Raw genomic sequence first — 15,267 nt, forward strand, 5'->3', positions numbered from 1 at the left:
CAGGGAACATGATACGTCTCCCCTACTAAACAGTAGTACCTCTCTGAAGAGCCAATCAAATCTGCCCCTGACTTCTGACTTCCTACTGTTCAGAGAATCAATAGAAGTTTTCAGCTCAAGTCCTCCTTCTCTGTACAGTTTGGGTTGTACAGTGCAGGGAGCAAGAAGGGTCTGGAGGAGAGGAGAGTCTCAAGAAGCAAGTACAGAAACTGCGATGGCGCCACTCTACGCTATTCTTGTGTTTTTCAGCAAAGTGTGTAAGTGTATCATTTTATTGATTCATCAGCCAAAATAATTTTACACAGGAACTGTATCGGGTATTCATAGGTAGATTAATGGGGGTTTTCCATAGTTTTTTCGCCAGTTCAGTGAGTTGAACGACTGCTTTTTGTTGTATTCCAGGTGGTCTGCTTGGGAAGAGTGTAGTTCAGCCTAACACGCTGGTGACAGCTGAGCATGGAGGTACTGTGACCCTCGTATGTTTTCATCCTGCAGAAGATGTGACATTCATCAGCTGGTTAAAGCAACCTCTTGGACAGAAGCCTCAGCTTGTAGCAACTGCGTCAAGATTTGGATCAGATGTTACATTTCCAAATGAGTTTAAAAACAGCACACGTCTCAGACCTAAAGGAAGGAAGGGAAACTTTAACCTGACTATCTCACAAGTAGAGCCATCTGATTCAGCAACATACTTCTGTATAACGACTACAACCTACAGTGGGATCAGATTTGGAGATGGAACTACTTTAATGGTGATGGGTAAATATGAACATTTCATGTTTTAAACTTTTTTTTAAGCTTTGTGAAAGGTGAACTTAAATTATTTGAAGAAAGCAGATCTCTCTTTAAGAGTGATGATTCAACTTGTTTTGTGTGTTCAAGTTTTGATGAAGTGTCATCTATTGAGATGTATTAAGACTTGGACAAATACTGCTACTTGATATTACACACGTACATTTGTCACCAGTTCAGTTTGGGACATTCAGAAATGACCAAAATTGGATTAGAAATTGTTTTTTTATAGAATAAATACCCAAATTTACTTGTGAATCACAGCAATGGGAAAAAAATATTAAATCCAAGCATGAATGTATTTATATTTTTAATGATGAAACGGAATTCTTCACTGTCAGAGTCCCAGAGCAGGACAGTAGTACTCCAGCAGCCCGAGTCTGAGTCTGCGAAGCCAGGAGACTCTGTGACTCTGCAGTGTACAGTACACACTGAGACCTGTGCAGGAGAACACAGTGTGTACTGGTTCAGACAGGCCTCAGGAGAGTCCCCTCCAGGAATCATTCACACCCACGGACACAGGAGTGATGAGTGCCAGAGGAGCTCTGGGACTGTGTCTCCCACACAGAGCTGTGTCTACAACTTCCCCAAGAGGAACCTCAGCCGCTCTGATGCTGGGACTTACTACTGTGCTGTGGCCACCTGTGGGGAGATCCTGTTTGGGAACGGGACTAAACTGCATGTTGAGGGTAAGGAACAATTTGATCACATGGTGGTAGCATCATCTTGGTGTATTCAGTTATTAAAAGGCATACATTTATTTTGTCAGGGCTAGGGCTGAAGCTTTAATTACATCCAATAAAACATATGGATTTCATCTGATATTAGACAATCATTCTGTAACATTTACTCATTTATTTTGTTTTTATATCCCTCCTTGCGATTCTCATGTAGATCAGTTATTTGGAAAGCATATTAAAGTTAGTGTCTCACTGTATTATACTCTTATTAGTATTACTCAAGAATAGTGCTAAACTATGACTATAACTATGCTAAATTTGTTTACATTTGTTTACATTTCAGAAAATGAACATCTTCCTCTTTATTGCTTGGCGGGAGCTTTGGCATTGAGTGTGATCCTGAATGTTGTCCTCGCTCTGAACAGGAACAAAAGCACTGAGAATTCCAGAGGTAAGAGACCAAGTGATCAAGTGGTTTATGTCATATTTCTTTCTTGCTTTTGCAATTTACAATTCAATTCTTATTAAATCAGACTAATATGAAACATACGAGGTCATAAAATTCGACATCTTAAAGGGTGCCATTACAGATAAATAATGAAAAAAGTTAGATCATGTTAAATGTTAATGTAAAGCAGTTAGGATTAGAAATTTGAGATCTGAATGTAAGGCCATTTCATGAATACTGCATGCCGAAATAGTCATATGCTGTCCCTGCACAGTTCTGTAAAACCAGCGCTACTCAACTCCAGGTCCTGTGGGCATCAGTGTCTGCAGGCATTTGCTCCTACCTTGCACTACGCCACTTCATTTTACTAATTATTTTACCTGCTTGGTTCAAATAATAAGCTAATTAGTGAAATCAGGTGGTGTACCGCACGGTTGAAGCAAATCCATTTAAAGTTACTCCATTGTTGCAGCTTTTAAATATGTTCACACATACCTGTAAAGGCATTATACACATATCACATGTAAAAGCAAGTCAAATCTCAGTCGAATTTATAGCATTTTGCTTCTGATATTAGTCCCAATATCATATATTTGTGTGTGGTGTCCAGCTAGCACTAATTAAATTATTTACACTACATTCAACAGACAACGTTGAGTGACAATCACTTGATTATGAAAATAAAATTGCTCTTCAGCAAAAGCCAGTGAAATTAAAAATTAAAAATTAGTGCACAGTATGTAGAATTGGCCTCGTCGTTTCCAAAATGTTTTAATTATTCATAAGCAATAATAAATCTTTAAAAAATATTAAGTGAAGTCTTTTCCTATTCCATCATGGTTATGTAACAGACGTACTTCTCATTGGAGGAGTAACTTACCATCCTACTGTGGTGTATATGATTGACTATATGTAAAACACTACTAACACTACTGCTACTACTCTTGTGAATAAAAAAGCTAATTTAAGGGGAGCCGCGTTGGTGCAACGGTCTAAGATGCAGCGGACTTGCGGTTGCAGTTTGTTGCAGTTGCACACCGAGGACCAGGGTTCGATCCCCGGTCCTGCCAAAAGTCAAGTGTGGCTAGGTCTCGTGGAGCAGCTTGCTGCTCCAGAGGGAGGGACTTGGCAGGGTTAGCTGATCCCCGCACAAGAAGCACCTCGTGCGCCTCAGAGTCATGGTCTCGAGCATGAGACGAGATGGCTTGAAGAAGGCATGTCTCCTTCTGGCCGCCGAGGGACGGGGTGTGAGCAGTGTATCTAACACTAACTCTAATCGTATTAGATGGGGTACAATTGGCTAGCAAAAAGGGAAAAATCTGAAATTCAATCCAATAATAATAATCGGAAGAAGAAGTCTTGTACATAATGCACTGCATGCATTGAATAATTATTTTCAGACAACCTCCATTTTTATCTTACTCAAACAGGGGCTGCATCAAACATCCAAATGTTCAGAGAAGACTCTTCAAGTGCACAGGTACAAGTATTATATTGTGATTTAATGAAAAAGAAAATGAAGACAATTTCTGTGGTGAATATCCTGGTAAAATGATAATCGGAATGAGGAGTATTCATATGTGCTGTGTGATGCTTTTCCTTTCAGTGTCAAGATGAAAGAATGAATTACGCTGCTTTGTCTTTCACTAAGAAACCCAAAGTGAGGAGGAATAAGAGGGAAGTGCAGGATGAAACTGTTTACTCTGATGTGAGATTTACACACCACAAGTGAAGCTTTCCATAATAATTCATCTTCATCACAGGAATGATCACGATGTAATATTTCCTCACTAGCATTGGGAATATTATATGTGTCTGTAAATGACACTGACCGATGGGATTTGCCTTTTCTTAGTGCTGTGCTTCTTCTTAAATTCTGCTGTTGTTCAAATAAAGTAAAACTTCAAAACAGTGGTGTGACCGACTGGCTTCGCAGTATTTTTTTAAAGCTGTAAACCCAAATGACTTCAGCAAATTCATAGAGCTGTATAAACTGGAACTGTATACATATGTAAAATCACATATGTACTGTGGCTGAGTCATTCTGGGGAAACGTGCCTGACATATAGCAGTAATGTTCAACAGAAATGGAAGAGTGAAACATTAGGACTGCAAAAAAAAGTCCTCGTTAGACTGTTGTGGTACCTTTGACTTTGACTGTGATTGGAAATAGTATCATAGTTTGCGACCTGGCAGCATGGATGGTGCAGTGGATAGCACTGCCGCCTCACAGCAAGGAGGTCCTGGGTTCAAATCCCGATCGGCCGGGGCCTCTCTGTGTGGAGTTTGCATGTTCTCCTCGTGTCTGTGTGGGCTTCCTCCCGGTACTCCGGTTTCCTCCCACAGTCCAAAGACATGCAGGTTAGGCTGATTGGAGAGTCTAAATTGCCCATAGGTATGAGTGTGTGAGTGTGTGAGTGAATGGTGTGTGTGCTCTGTGATGGACTGGCAGGGTGTATTCCTGCCTTTTGTCCAATGTACACTGGGATAGGCTCCAGCCGCCCTGCGACCCTGTTCAGGATAAGCGGGTTAGGATAATGAATGAATGAATGAATGAGTTTGCAACAAGGTAGTTATACTGCATCAACAAGGTCTCTCCCAGGCAGAAATTTCAAGGCAGACAGAGGTTTCCAGATGTGCTGTCCAAGCTCTGTTGAAGAAGCACAAAGAAACGGGCAACGTTGAGGACCGTAGACGCAGTGGTCGGCCAAGGAAACTTAATGCAGCAGATGAAAGACACATCATGCTTTCTTCCCTTCACAATTGGGAGATGTCTAGCAGTGCCATCAGCTCAGAATTGGCAGGAACCAGTGTGACCCAGGTACACCCATCTTCTGTGTGGAGAAGTCTGGTCAGAAGTGGTTTTCATGGAAGAATTGCGGCCAAAAACCAATACCTCCGACGTGGAAACAAGGCCAAGCGACTCAACTATGCACAAAAACACAGGATCTGGGGTGCAGAAAAATGGCAGCCGGTTCTCTGGACTGATGAGTCGAAATATTTGGCTGTAGCTGAAGGCAGTTTGTTCACCGAGGTGCTGGAGAGCAGTACAAGAGTGAGTGTCAGCAGGCAACAGTGAAGCATGTTGGAGGATCCTTGCAAGTTTGGGGCTGCATTTCTGCAAATGGAGTTGGAGATTTGGTCAGAATGAATGGTCTCCTCAATGCTGAGAAGTACAGGCAGATACATATCCATCATGCAATACCATCAGGGAGGCATCTGATTGGCCCCAAATTTATTCTGCAGGAGGACAATGACCCCAAACATACAGCCAATATCATTAAGAACTATCTTCAGCGTAAAGAAGAGCAAGGAGTCCTGAAAGTGATGGTGTGGCCCCCACAGAGCCCTGATCTCAACATCATCAAGTCTGTCTGAGATTATATGAAGAGACAGAAGCATTTGAGGTTGCCTAAATCCACAGAAGAACTGTGGCTAGTTCTCCAACTTGTTTGGAACAACCTACCTGCCGAGTTCCTTCAAAAACTGTGTGCAAGTATACCTTGAAGAATTGATACTGTTTTGAAGACAAAGGGTGGTCACACCAAATATTGATATGATTTAGATTTTTCTTCTGTTCATTCACTTCTTCTGCTCATGCATTTTGTTAATTGATAAAAATAAACTATTAACATTTCTATTTTTTAAAGCATTCCTCTTTTTCAGCATTTTTTCCCACCTGGCGTGTTCTTGCCAATATGCCACTGTTAACCAGGGAAAACTTGACTGTGAATGTGGGAACTCACTTGTTGTTTTCGTACCACTGGACATGGTTTCTGAAGGCTAGGCCTCATGCTGGCACCTTCAATAACCAGGCTCTTCCTGTATGCACAGCGACAGCCATCTTGTGTTCTCAGTTATTGTGGCTGCGTTATACGTTTTAGAAGAACTGGGCGCATTTTCTGACAGAATGACTCAGTGGCAGATTCCTTCCTGTGTACTGTGACGGAGCAAAGACTCTCACATGTTCATGCACTTCCTGCTCAGAGGCCTGTAGATCATATTGGACAACTAGTTAGGCAGGCATATGATGAATTAATACCAGTGTACCAGGAGTATTTTAATATGTTATGGTACCTTAAAATCATGTCATACAGATTGAACAGGTTCTGAAGTACTACAGTGTTTCTGAAACTTATGACTTCTTTTTAATTCAATTCAATTTTTCATATAGTAGGCGTTTTTAGTATTTCTTCTTAAATTACCCTAAGATATAGTACAGTGGTGATGCTATTAAATTCAGAACATTGGACAGCGTTGTGGAATCTACATACTGTCACAGTTCCACTGTAATCTTGAGCCATATCAGAACTGCATTTTGACTTTTTCCGAACACTGCCTATAAATTCTGGAAGGTCTCTCTCATATTATCAACACAACATTGCTCAGGCTGTAATTTTACACTGTACTGAAGCAGAGTACATTGTCTTTAAATAAGTAGTTTATTCATTTGTAATTATATAATTCATCATTGCAGTACTGAAACATAAAAAAAAATGTATAAAACCAAAATATAAAACCATTGCAAAGTAGACCGTCTAACAGAAAGGACTCATACATCATCACACTTTTTCAAACCTCTTCCAGTATAACTGCAATCAGCACAGTTTTAAAATGGTATCAGCTGGTTGTGGTTTGCTGTCCCTTCAGCACCCAGGTCTCCCAGCATCCTGGAGGAGCTGCCAAACCACAGACAGAACCACGAACAAAACCACGGACAGAACCACAGACAGAACCAAGGACAGACCACGGACTGCACCAGCCCCACTCACAGGCGGGGTGGAAGATGTGGCTCATTGTGAGGGGGGTCAGCTGATACCCATTGTCTAATCACTGGGCCTGAAATGGGGCCTTTTATTGGTTTCTTTTCTGTTTGAGAGTTAGTTTGTCGTGGTGTTTTGGCCTGTGGATATTTTTGGTTATGATTTCCTCATTCTGTTTTTTTAGTTGTGCTCCAATTCCTGGATTGATGAAAGGTTGAGTGTATTTGATTTACTTCAGCTGTTCATCATGTGATACGATGGCCTGAACCGCCCCTCGAGGTCAAGCAGGATACAATTATTTTAAAGAAGAGTCTTTGAATGGTAAGTCTTAACGTCGATGTCATGAAAAATTAAATAGTGATAAAACAGAAATTCTACTCATTGCAAATAATCTCCAGTTATCCAAACTCAACCTCTTTACATTAGATATTCATGGTTTCACTTTTCAAGCCTCAAATGCAGTCCATACTCTGCTGTCTCTTCAACCCCATCTTAATGATCTGGTCAAAACATCATTTTGTCACCTTAGAAATATTGCCTTTGTCCCTCACTGTCCACCTCCACTGTTGAATGCCTCATTCTTGCCTTCATTGCCTTCTGCCCTGACTCCTTCAATTCATTACCCTATCACCTGCCTTTACACCCTACAAAACCCCACCATGCCAAAAACTCTGCTGCCAGAATGCGAACCCACACTAGATCCTGGAATCACACCACACCCACCAATGGCTCCCCATCATGCCACGAATACAGTAAACTTCCAACTTCTGTTAATTTCATATATCATACACAACTGGTCCCTCCCAACTGACCTGCTAGCTGGGTGCACTCTTGCAACCACATTCACAGGCACTGGAAGTCCCCACTCAAACTCAGAAACAGAGCTTTCTCTGTGGCTCCTCCCAGCCTGTGGACCACCCTCCCAATGCACATAAGGGAAACAGAGACTATTGCCACTTTCAAAACTCCACTTTTGCCTTTTTGTATGCTGTCCCCTCCGTTTCAGCTTCCTTTGAGTCTGATTGCCTGTATGTACTGGTCTTGCAGTTTGATTTGTAGTATTAACCTTGGGCTCTGGAAGAGCCCTATATGAATACAATTAATTGTTATTGTTATGATTATTGTGTGCTGCGCATTGCAATACAAAGCAGAGCTTTGTAGTGCAAAAGCACACACCTTAATATTCGCAGCCATACTTCATAATTTTATTTAATTTCATTTAATTGTGTGCTGCGCATTGCAATACAAAGCAGAGCTTTGTAGTGCAAAAGCACACACCTTAATATTCTCAGAGCTTTGTAGTGCAAAAGCACGCACCTTAATATTCTCAGCCATACTTCATAATTTTATTTATTTAATTTTCTTCCTTCAAAAGTTCGGCATGCTACTCCTCCGAAAGCTTTGAGAAATCCCAGGCAAGATATATATCAAAACAACCGGAATAGATGGGAATCGGTGGGAAAGACTTTTCTCAATTCTGCGACATCTCGTTTTCTTACGAAATGCGAAAAACCGACCGATTTTTGCCCATAGGAATGAATGAGAATTCGTTAAAAAAAATCTCACAAATTGATCAAACCCACCCCTCTTTGGAGCCACACCACTTCGTCATACTTTGTCGCAGAAACGTGATTAAAGGTTTAAACGGGTCACAAGACTTTGAACTGTGTTTGTCTAAAGACACTTTTTGATTTTTACAAAATCACAGTTTATGTTTTATGAAATTTTTGAGATTTTCAGATTTTATAATGGGTGTGTATTGCGTGGCTTTAGAGTGCGGTGACATCACCCACTCTAGCATTCAGCCCTTCTAAATTTTATCAAAAATATTCAAGACATTCTCATCTTACTCCCACAGCTTCTACTCTACAACAATTTATACATCAAAATGTAGAGAAACTTGTCCTCTCTCATTCAATGTTACTTGCATTGAGATAGGACTCACGGTTTTTTAATCAATCGCCCAAAAGTGCAGAGAGTGCCGGATCCAGCTCTCATTGACTCCAATGTTATCTGAAGCGTCAACTGCCGCGTAAAGTAGGCACAATATGGTGATTTATAAACTGTCACCGCTCCTGCATTTTAAATCCTACAGACACATCTCATAGATCGGAATCGCCATTGAAGTCTTGGGTCGCTCAAAATACAAAAATAAATTATATCTGACTTATACTTTTGAAGATACATGGATTTGTTCGGCACCAGCGCCAGTTAGCTTCACCACTAGCATTCAGGACGTAAGCAGTTAAACATTTACACAAAGTTGTACGCAGTTAAACATTTACACAAAGTTGTACACACAAACTGCCGCTACCCCTTCAATTTTACATATTTTATATCAAACTGTTCATATTTTCACCCTGTCACTCACATTCAAATATCTAAGAGATATGACGTATAGTTTTGGAAAGAGAAGCGTTTAAACCCGAGCATGTCAGAAAAAAAAGTTAGTTCCTAGATCTCTAACAGACAGAGACTCTCACACACACAGAACATGCACGAGCCCCTGGTTGCTTGGCAACCAGCACACTCAGCTCACTCAACCGCCCATCCCCCCCCCCCCCCCCCGGTTGCCTTAGCAACGGCCCTGAGACATAGCAGGCCCTGACACATAGCCCTAGCTTCGACCACAACATAAATATGAAGTCTAAAACTGACACAAATAAGCACAATACATGTAGTATCACTCGTTTTAACCGCAGCATTCACAGCCTGTGAATAGAACCGGAATAGAACCGAAAGTAGCCGAAGCTAGCGCTAGCCTTGGCTAGCTTCCCATGTTATCTGAGTGGTAAACTGCAGAGTAAAATAAATAAAATATGGCTATTTTTAAACTGCCACAACTCCTGCATTCTAAATCCTACCGGCACATCTCATAGATCGATCTCGCCACTGAAGTCTCGGTTCACTCAAAATGATTTTTTTTTAAATGTGAGTTACAGTTTTCAAGATACAGCGATTTGTTTGACGTTAGCTTCGGTGCTAGCTTTCGTTAGCTTCGGCGCTAGCTTGCGTTAGCTTCGTCGCGCTAGTTAGCGTTAGCTTCGGCGCTAGCTAGCTTAACTAACTAACTGACGGTCTGACTAACTGATTAACTAAGTGACTGTTACGAACTGATTAAAAAACTAACAAGTTAGCTGACTGACTGACTAACTAACTAGCTAGCTGACTGGCTAACTAGTTAGCTGACGGACTAACTAGCTAGCTAGCTGACTGGCTAACTAGTCAGCTGATTAGTGAACTGTCACTGTAATTTATATTTACCAATTTACCAAACTAAGTGTAATATTCTATAAAGTTTTTATTATTTTAGAGAGGTGTTGATTTGGTTGTTTGTTATCTGTAGTTTGTGATGCTGTTGAACTGTATGTATGTTCTGCCTCTGCCTAACACGTCTAACTAAGTAATTAATAAGAATAATTAACTAAATAACTAACTAACTGACTGACTCCATCCTGTCCACATTATATGAAAATACCGAGGTTTTTAACTGTTTTATTTCTATGTCCATGTCTTAATGGTTGTGCTAACTGTAACAGGAGGGTGGGTGTGGTTGAGCAACCCATACTTAGCCAGACAACCCCACCTTGGGAATTGTACCCTTATACTGTCCAGACCACCCTAGCAACCGCCCAGAACACCTTAGCAACCGCCCAGAACACCCTAGCAACTGCCCAGAACATGTGTATAGATGAGGTTCTCCATTTTTGTGAGGACCAAATTGTGGGTTACATCTGTGTTTGTGTGAGGGATGGGCACCAGCAGCAGCACACTTAAAATTTCACTGGAATTTTTTCTGGTTATTATTATTATTATTATTATTATTATTATTATTATTATTATTATGTTTGTATTCGTAAAATTATTAAACAGCCTATTGTAGAATCATGTCAAATGGTGTTCTCAGCTTTCTGAGGAACAACGAAATGGCTGCAAGCACAGAATGATAGGAAGGGTTTCCAACTCCTTGTGGAAAATGTTACAGGCTTCTGATATGATATGCTGAGATATGTATTCTTCAAAAGAAATTGCATGTATTCACTGATTCTCAAAAGAGCAAACAAAGATTTGACCTCTCTGAAGTACCACAAGAGAAAAGCACAAGAAAGAGAGAGACAGACAGAGAGATAGATGGAGAGAGAGAGCGAATGAGAGGTGTGTGTGAGAGAGAAAGGCGGGGGGAGGTACTAGCTAATGCATCAAAGGGTTGTGTGCTGTGCAAAACATGAAGGCAGAGTACATAGGTTTTGTTTTAGCCAATGGCCGTGGAGTCAGGGCAAACTTCAGACATAACTTCAGACATCGCTATGTCTGTGGTTTGCACTCAAAGGTATGAACAGGAAATCAACACTTTACCAGTCTATAATTAAAACTGACAATGCCCTGCCTCCTGCTACACAGTAAGGAATTTAACTTACAAAGATACTGCTCTTTGCTCTTTGGTGGTGTTTACTTTGAACACACACACACACACACACACACACACACATTTCACCAGTAAAGAAAGTAATCTTTCAACAACAAATATCAGCGCAAACATCTCAGCACTGGCAACAAATCAGCCAAAGGTATCTGTCCATGTGACATTGAATACATGCATCTTTCAAAAAGTCTGATTTTTCCCCAGAGCATTCTAAAAGCCCCAAAATGTGCAGGTTTCTGTGGGAAATGTTCTGAAAATAACATATGCATTGAGGCCTTGAGAAGGGGGAAACAGCACTAGGTTTTCATGGAAAACGCCCCTACTCCAGATATATTAATTATCTTTATTTATTTAGCATGAATTTGTACTTGTATTGTACCCTGAGGTGGGAGCAGATTAGTCGCACATAGAGAATTGCCAGCTGACTGTAATGTGACTGAGGCTGTATTCATGAAAAATATTACCTTTTTATTAAACTGTGGGAACTAACACATTTGAATTGGTTTTTGTGCCACAAACATTACCAGTGCATGTTAGCTTTTCAGCCTCTATAAGGTAGCTAGGTCAGATTTTGCTTACAAAAAGTGTCCCCCACATTTGGAATCACATTTGGAAAGACCAGTTGGTTTAATTTAACCGAGCATGTGTGCTTGCTTACTATAATGAGTTGACTGGGTGACATTTATGAAGATGTCATTCCTGCATGAAATATCAGCATTCTAAAATAAAATCAAGAGTGCATTCAAAAGTTTGTGGAAATTGATTTTAGCTTATAATCACACGCAATTCCAGGGTTGGACAACATTTTATTTCTGTGTGATCTCCTTGATTCAATGTGGTGTGGGATAATATACCAGTCATTTTGCACAGATAAGTCAAAGGGCCCTATAACCCTGTTCAGCTAAACTAAATATTTTACAGCACAAAGACCAGCCTGGGTGAGGGCATGAACATGTGAGAGTCTTTGCTCTGTCACAGTAAACAGGAAGGAATCTGCCAAAGTCATTCTGTCAGAAAATGCGCCCAGTTCTTCTAAAACGTACAATAGAGCCACAATAACTGAGAACACAAGATGGCTGTCACTGTGCATACAGGAAGAGCCTGGTTATTGAATGTACACGGATGGCCTAGCCTTCAGAAACCAAAATTCACATTGTCAGTCATCTTTTCCCTGGCTGAGCAGGGGCATATCAGTAGGTATCGCAGATCCACCCCTGGTATGGATGTGCAGACATATATCTACATGCACCTAATAAATTGTTTATTAACAGTTAAATAAGCTGTGGAAAAAACATCACATATTAATACTAGGCCTCTTACTCTTGCAGTTCTCACAGCCTTTTATCTTGTTCAGGGTGCAAACTCTGACACTATTTACAATCACACTTAAAGTCAAAGTTAAGCAATAAAGCAAAATACTTATGAGGACTTGTTTCACAGTCTCACAGTTTCACTCTCCCATCTCTGTTGGATATCCCATTATTCCCATCTGGCTGGCACTTTTACCCAGAATGACTACATAATTTTACATATGTACACAGAAACAATTTATACAGCTCCATACATTTGCTGAAGTCATTTGGGTTAACAGCCTTAACCCACGTGTTGTCTTAAGGCTAAAATATGATGTTTATCAGCCGAGAAAACTCCCTATGATCATTTTTCAACTTGAAATTTGATGAGTTTCTGATGAGTGACAGGTTGTTTCTTCATGGAAAATACATTTAGGACTTAAAATTCAATTCAAAATTTGCACTTTGTTGTACGTCGTTCTGGATAAGAGCGTCTGCTAAATGCCACGTAATAATAAAAATAAAATAAATTCAGCTGCTTCATTATACACACCAGTGTATACGTTTTGAAGTTTTACTTCATTTGAACAACAGCAGAATTTAAGAAGAAGCACAGCACTAAGAAAAGGCTAATCTTACAGGTCAGTGTCATTTACAGCCACTTATAATGTTCCCAATGCTAGTGAGGAAATGTTTGATACTTGATGATCATTCCTGTGATGAAGATGAATTATTATGGAAAGCTTCACTTGTGGTGTGTAAATCTCATATCAGAGTAAACCGTTTCTCCCTGCACTTCCCTCTTATTCCTCCTCACCTTGCCGCCAGGTCGCAAACTATGATACTATTTACATTACATTACATTACATTATTGGCATTTGGCAGACGCTCTTATCCAGAGCGACGTACAACAAAGTGCATACCCATAACCAGGGATAAGTTCGCTGAAAGACCCTAGAGGTAAGTACAATTTCAACTGCTACCTGTACAACAAAGATAAGGACAAGGGCCTTTTTTTTTTTTTTTTTTTTTTTTTTTTTTTGAACAAACAAACAGAGCAAAAGTCACCAAAGTTAACTATCCAAACACTGCTTACCTAGCCAACTAAAATACTGATACACAAGTCACAGAGACAACAATTAAGGTTCACAGGGAGGTAGGGAGGGATGGGGAGAGGTGCTGTTTGAAGAGGTGTGTCTTCAGCTTGCGCTTGAAGGTGGGGAGGGATTCTATAGTTCTGACCTCAACGGGGAGTTCGTTCCACCACCGTGGAGCCAGAACAGACAGTAGTCGTGAGCGTGAGGTGGAGGTTCTGAGAGGGGGAGGTGCCAAGCGGCCTGTGGAGGCTGAACGAAGTGGTCTGGCAGGGGTGTAGGGTCTGATGATTTTTTGCAGATAAGCTGGGGAAGACCCTTTAACTGCTTGGAAGGCTAGCACCAATGTTTTGAATTTGATGCGAGCCATGACAGGCAGCCAGTGGAGGGAAGTAAGCAGGGGGGTGACGTGTGAGTATTTGGGAAGGTTGAAGACCAGACGAGCTGCTGCATTCTGGATGAGTTGGAGGGGTCTGATGGCAGACGCTGGGAGGCCAGCCAAGAGGGAATTGCAGTAGTCCAGGCGGGACAGAACCATCGCTTGGACCAGGAGCTGGGTCGAGTAGGGGGTGAGAAAGGGGCGGATTCTCCGTATGTTGTATAGGAAGAACCTGCAAGACCGGGTCACCGCCGCAATGTTCTCGGAAAGGGACAGTCTGCTGTCCATCACCACGCCGAGGTTCCTTGCACTGGGTGACGGTGTGAGTGTGGTATCCCCGAGGGAAATGGAGAGATCCAGATGGGGAGAGGTATTAGCAGGGATGAATATCATTTCAGTTTTACCTGGGTTGAGCTTTAGATGGTGGTTGTCCATCCAGCTCTGGATGTCCCTCAGGCAAGCAGAGATACGGGCTGAAACCTGCGTATCAGACGGCGGGAACGAGACGAAGAGTTGGGTATCGTCCGCATAGCAGTGGTAGGATAGCCCATGTGCAGTGATCACAGGGCCAAGGGAGCGAGTGTAGAGAGAAAAAAGAAGCGGGCCAAGGACTGAGCCCTGGGGAACTCCTGTGGCGAGGGGCCGAGGTGTCGATACCGAACCAGCCCAGGCAACCTGGAAGGAGCGACCAGAGAGGTAGGACTCAATCCAGTCCAGGGCTGTGCCACAGATGCCCGTTGCTGACAGGGCAGACAGGAGGATGGAGTGATCCACAGTGTCGAAGGCAGCAGAGAGATCTAGAAGAATGAGGACAGAGGAGAGGGAGGCTGCTCGTGCGGCATGAAGTGACTCACTGACAGAGAGGAGCGCAGTCTCTGTCGAGTGGCCCGATCTGAAGCCAGACTGATGGGGGTCTAGCAGGTTGTTGTTAGAAAAGAAGGAAGAAAGTTGAGTAGAAGCGGCTCGTTCTATAGTTTTAGAAAGGAAAGGAAGAAGAGATACCGGGCGGTAGTTCTGGATGATGGAGGGATCCAGGGTAGGCTTTTTTAGCAGCGGAGTGATGTGGGCCCTCTTGGAGGATGCCGGAAAACAGCCGGAAGACAGGGAGGAGTTGACAAGGGAGGTGACAAATGGGAGAATGTCAGGTGTGATAGTTTGGAGAAGAGAAGAGGGGATAGGGTCAAGGGCACAGGTTGTAGGGCGGTGGCAGAGCAGGAGTTGAGAAACATCAGAGTCCGTAAGGGGGGAGAAAGTGGAAAAGGAAGGGATGGGCCTAGAGGGGGGGAAGGGCACAGTGAGGGGGGCGGCGGTTGTAAAGGATCTGCGGATGACTGCGACCTTCTCATCGAAGAAATCAGCAAAGTCATCAGCAGCGAAGGAGGACTGAGGAGGAGGA

The 15,267-nt window shown here is 42.0% G+C and overlaps 1 protein-coding gene across 1 annotated transcript; it reads left to right on the top strand.

Annotated features, from left to right (window-relative positions):
• The first annotated feature begins 214 nt into the window (after positions 1–214).
• On the top strand, positions 215–3,652 carry LOC133123553 (uncharacterized). Its single transcript, XM_061234025.1, has 7 exons — positions 215–257; positions 403–462; positions 631–759; positions 1,134–1,481; positions 1,816–1,923; positions 3,351–3,400; positions 3,527–3,652. The coding sequence occupies exons 1-7, from the start codon at positions 215–217 to the stop codon at positions 3,650–3,652; spliced, it is 864 nt and encodes a 287-aa protein (XP_061090009.1).
• The last annotated feature ends 11,615 nt before the right edge of the window (positions 3,653–15,267 follow it).

Source organism: Conger conger, chromosome 3 (genome assembly GCF_963514075.1).
Source record: "Conger conger chromosome 3, fConCon1.1, whole genome shotgun sequence".
In the NCBI taxonomy this organism is placed as follows: domain Eukaryota; kingdom Metazoa; phylum Chordata; class Actinopteri; order Anguilliformes; family Congridae; genus Conger; species Conger conger.

Coding starts and splice junctions, on each gene's coding strand:
- LOC133123553 (XM_061234025.1), top strand. CDS start 215: ATGGCGCCACTCTACGCTATTCTTGTGTTTTTCAGCAAAGTGT. Junction 760..1,133: donor AACTACTTTAATGGTGATGG/GTAAATATGAAC, acceptor CTTCACTGTCAG/AGTCCCAGAGCAGGACAGTA. Junction 1,924..3,350: donor AAGCACTGAGAATTCCAGAG/GTAAGAGACCAA, acceptor TTACTCAAACAG/GGGCTGCATCAAACATCCAA.